Genomic DNA, 4,958 nt, shown 5'->3' on the forward strand with positions numbered 1-4,958 from the left:
TCCCTTATTCAATCGATAAATAAATCATTACTGTTGCTTAGTGATTTCAGTGAAATTTTGCATCCGAGTGAAAGAATTGGTCAGTTCAGATACGATCTGGGCGTGAAAGAGTTCTTGGAGTGGATTCATGATTTATATTTGATCGACATTCCTCTACATGGAATCAAATTTAATAGGGAGAAATGAGTCTCAAAGAAGATTAGATAGTGGATTATGTAATAATGACTCGCTTCTTAAATTTCCTTATATGAGACTGGAGGGTTTACAAAATGTTTCTCGGACCATAACCCCTTTGTATTATTATTGGATAAACCCTTGAATTATGGCCCAAAGCTCTTTAGATGCTTTGATGCTTGGTTTCTGAACCTGGAATTCGAAAAATTCCTTTGCAAGGAATGGAAAGATCTTCCTGACCTTTATTCAAGCACTAAGTTGAAAGCATTAAAAGGTCTCGTGAAGAGTTGGAGCAAGGAAAACTTTGGACTCATGGATTATAAAATTAGTAACCTTGAGAATGTAATTCATGATTTACAGAAAATTGGGGAGGAAAGAAGTCTAGATGTTTTGGAGATGGCTAGATTGTGTGCTGCACAAAATCATTTGCAATCTTGGCTTTTGAGAAGGGAAAGAATTTGGAGACAGAAAGCTCACACTTATGGGTTTAGTATGAAAGATCATAATACTAAATTCTTCCATACTTCTACTGTGTTTAAAACAAAGAAGAATGAAATTGTTCAGCTTAAAATCGATGGGAGAACAGTCCATGGTGTTTCAAACCTCAAAAATGAGATATGGTGCTATTTTGTTGAAAGATTTACACAAGATCATATTCTTGCTTTGGATTTTGATATGGGAAATCATCCTAAAATTACTGATGATCAGGTTAGATTTTTGGAATCTAGACCATCCTTGAATGAAGTAAAGAATGCAGTCTAGGCTTGTGGTACTGATAAAGCTCCGGGTTTTGATGGTTCAACTTCAAATTTATTAGAGAAATGTGGGAAGTGATTAAGGATGAGATGTATAAATTTTTCTTGGAATTTCTCGATTTCAGTAGTTCGGCCAGGGCAATTAACGTCACCTGGGTGGCTCTAATTCCCAAAAGTGTAGATTCTTGCTCTATTGAGGATTACAGACCAATTAGTATGGTGGGTGGCTTATATAAAAAAATTTCAAAGCTCCTATCCCTAAGGCTCTAGCAGGTGATTGCCCCTCTCATTGATGAATCATAGAGCGCCTTTTTGATGGATAGGCAAACCTTGGATGGTGTTCTTGTTGCAAATGAAGCTATAAAATTGTTAAAGAAAAAAGGAATTCCTGGTGTACTTCTAAAGCCTGATTTTCAGAAGGCTTATGTTCAGTAAACTGGTCTTTCTTGAAATTTGTTATGGTAAAGATGGGCTTTGGTTGGAAATGGATCAGTACGATTATGAGATGTGTCTATTCGGTTTCCATGTCTATATTGCTCAATGGTTCTCCGCTAAAACCATTCAAGTGGGAAAAGGGATTAAGACAAGGTGATCCACTATCACCTTACTTGTTTATCTTAATTAGTGAAGCCCTTGTTTGCCTTTTGAAAAAGGTTGAAGATTTGAACCTGATTGAAGTTGTCCAAATTGGTAAAGATGAGGTTCAGTTCGCGGATGACACCTTGATTTTTGTTCCAAAACGCACAACTATTGTCACGAACAATTTTCGAATTCTGGATGTTTTTGCTTTAATGTCTGGTTTGAGGTTAAATTATAGTAAATCAAAGATCATTTCTTGGAGTTTCGATGACCAGGTGTGGGCTAGCAGACTTGCTTGGGAAAATGGGTGACGTCATGCAAATTGTCCAGTAACCTATCTTGGGTTACCTCTTGGTGAAAATATGAATAAATGCTCTACTTGGAAGCCTGTGCTAACAAAGATCCAGAATAAGCTATCTTTCGGGAAAATAAAGATCCTCTTAAGAGCGGGTAGATTAACTTTGATAAAGAGTGTACTCAATAGCCTACCTATCAACTATATGAGCATGTTCAAGATGCCAAAAGCCATTGCACAAAAAACCGTGAAAATGCAAAGAAGATTTTTCTGGGGTGACGCTGTGGGTGAAAGAACAACAATACCGGCTATCAAATGGTCCAAAATTGAGCTCCCAAAAAACCTGGGTGGTTTGGGTGTGGCAAATTTTATGCACAAGAACCTGTTGCTGTTATTCAAATGGTGGTGGAGATTCCCAGAGGTTGATTGCACTTTATGAAAACGGATCAAAGGTCTAAAGGCATCTTCGAAAACTTTTGGAGCAGTCAAAGTGGGCCTTTGGGCTCAATTGTTGAGTAATGACACTGATACTTTCAAATTCAGAATAATTATCGAAGATGGTATGTTATTCAGTGTGGGAAATGAGAAGTCTATTTTTTTTGGCATAATAGATGGTGTGACTCAGATCCGTTAAAATTTGCATTCCCCGGACTTTTTGCTATTTCATTACAATGTGATGCTTTTATTAATCAGATGGGCTTTTGGCAAGATGGAGTTTGGGTATGGAACATAAGATGGAGAAGACGAATTTATGATTGGGAAAAGGAGTATCTTGAAAGATTACATTTACTTATTGAACAGATAATACCACAGAGGGATAATAAAAATGGTGTAAAGAGATGATCGAATTCTTGTATCTTCCCCAATAAGGAAATTGTTGATAAGTTTCATTAGTCATCTGTACCTATCCTCCCCAAACCAATCATCAATTCCTTAAAGAAAATCAGGGTTCCCCCAAGAGCTCAACTAATTCTCTAGCTTGCTAATTTGGAGAAATTAAAAATGGGTGATTCCTTGGTGGAAAAAGATCTAATTGATGCCCGTCAAGCTATGTATCCCTTATGTAGATTAGAGATGGAAACAAATTCCCATATCTTAATTACATGTCAATTCTCTTGGAGTATTTGGATGAAAATCTTAGAGTGGTGTGGGATTTCGGGTGTCCTCTAAAATCATTGTGTTTCTTTTACCCTTGAATGGAGGGATCTGATGCTGAATAGAAAGCGAAGCAAACTATGGAACATAATCCTGGCCTGTGTCATCTGGTCACTCTGGTATGAGAGAAATAAAGTTAAGTTCGAGAATAGAGTTCCTGACCCCATAATTTGTTCGAGACTCTTAAGATTCGTGTGGGTACTTGGGAAAAGGAAATGCTTGGATTTGAAGTCTTCCCATCCCATGCTTTTTCACATAATATTGATGCTATACTGAGGTAATCAGGATCTTATTATTGTTTATAGCGATTGGACATGCTATGGAGGGATGTGGCGAATTACTGTGTATGTTTTATCGTTTTTTGGTTTTTTATATGTTCTATCTCATGCTTGGTGTTGGGATCAAAAAGTTTGACCGGTGCGTAAGGTAGTACATTTTAAGACCTTCTGTGTAAGGTGATAGATCGTATTGCGTTTTGGTGTTTTGCAAAGTCCGCTCCTATACTCTGTTTTGAATAGCCTTTCTCTTGGTCCTCTCTTCAAATGGCTTTTTCCCCTTGCGAGGTTTTTTATATCGATGGGTTTGAGGCTCCCATGTTACAATGTTGTTTTTATCCTTATCTATTATATTCCTAATTTTCAATATATATATATATATACATATATATATATATAAATATATATATATATATATATATAAATATATATATATATATATATATATATATATATATATATATATATATATATATACATATATATAAATATATATATATATATATATATATATATATATATATATATATATATATATATATATATATACATATATATATATACATATATATATATATATATATATATATATATATATATATATATATATATATATATATATACATATATATATATATATATATACATATATATATATATATATATATATATATATATATATATATATATATATATATATATATATATATATATATATATATATATATATATATATATATATATATTAGATTTATTACATGTATTGTTGTTTCTATTAAATTTGATGAGTCTAATGATGATTGAAATTGTATAAATAGGATGTTGAGATTAGGGATTTTTTGAGGAATATTTGTAAAGATTAAATGTTGGATAATTTAACATTTTTGGACGAAATACTAGATTCTTGTGGACTTGTGGTTAATAGGTTAGAGTAAGTATTTTTGTGTTAATTAAATTTATATTGAACAAAGTGATGATTCGTATTTACTTAGGATATAGAGATTTTGAGTATTGTGAAGAAGGAATTGTAATGATAAAATCTGGATGTAGTAAACTTAATTTTGAAAGAAGGAATGATTATCAATTGGTTATTGAATACTTCTCTTGAATGTTTGATTAGGTTATGTACTCTTATATATTAATTAGGAAACTTAATTTGAATGGGTGTTATTATGACATTGTAAATTAAGGGTGTAATGTTATTATGGACTACCTAGGGATATTTGGAGGAATGTTAAAATATTTAATGTTTGGTCGTTAATAAAGTTTCTTAGAATTGTTAAAATTATAGGTGGAGATGTAATAAATTGTATATATTAATAGCATACTAGTATTAAACACTCTTTAGTGATGTTGTGACCTTGTTTTTCTCCAGGAGACAATATCATCAAAGAACCCTTTTAGTTGATGGTTGTGCACCGACTCCTTGAAGCGACGTTGTCGGTAACTGTTTTGAAGTTGTTAATTGTTGAGACAAATTTTTTGTGACTTATTATGATGATATTTTTATATGGGTCAATGGATCGTGCTTACAAGCTGGTCGTTGATTTAGTAGTGGGACATCGTGTCCTAGTCCCTGTTTTTGAGGCGAGTTGTTATTCAGATATTGACTAGCTTCACCCTAGAGTCTCTCAAAGTAGGCATAAGGGTTACCTTTAGAAAAGGGGGATATATAACCTAGAAAAAAAAGGAAATGAAAGCCCTAGAAGAACCCTCGAAAGTTGG

The 4,958-nt window shown here is 33.1% G+C and overlaps 1 protein-coding gene across 1 annotated transcript; it reads left to right on the forward strand.

Moving 5' to 3' along the window:
• Positions 1-247: 247 nt before the first annotated feature.
• LOC130805636 (uncharacterized) lies at positions 248-936 on the forward strand. Its single transcript, XM_057670421.1, has 2 exons — positions 248-294; positions 342-936. The coding sequence occupies exons 1-2, from the start codon at positions 248-250 to the stop codon at positions 934-936; spliced, it is 642 nt and encodes a 213-aa protein (XP_057526404.1).
• The last annotated feature ends 4,022 nt before the right edge of the window (positions 937-4,958 follow it).

Source organism: Amaranthus tricolor, chromosome 2, assembly GCF_026212465.1.
Source record: "Amaranthus tricolor cultivar Red isolate AtriRed21 chromosome 2, ASM2621246v1, whole genome shotgun sequence".
NCBI classification, from domain to species: domain Eukaryota; kingdom Viridiplantae; phylum Streptophyta; class Magnoliopsida; order Caryophyllales; family Amaranthaceae; genus Amaranthus; species Amaranthus tricolor.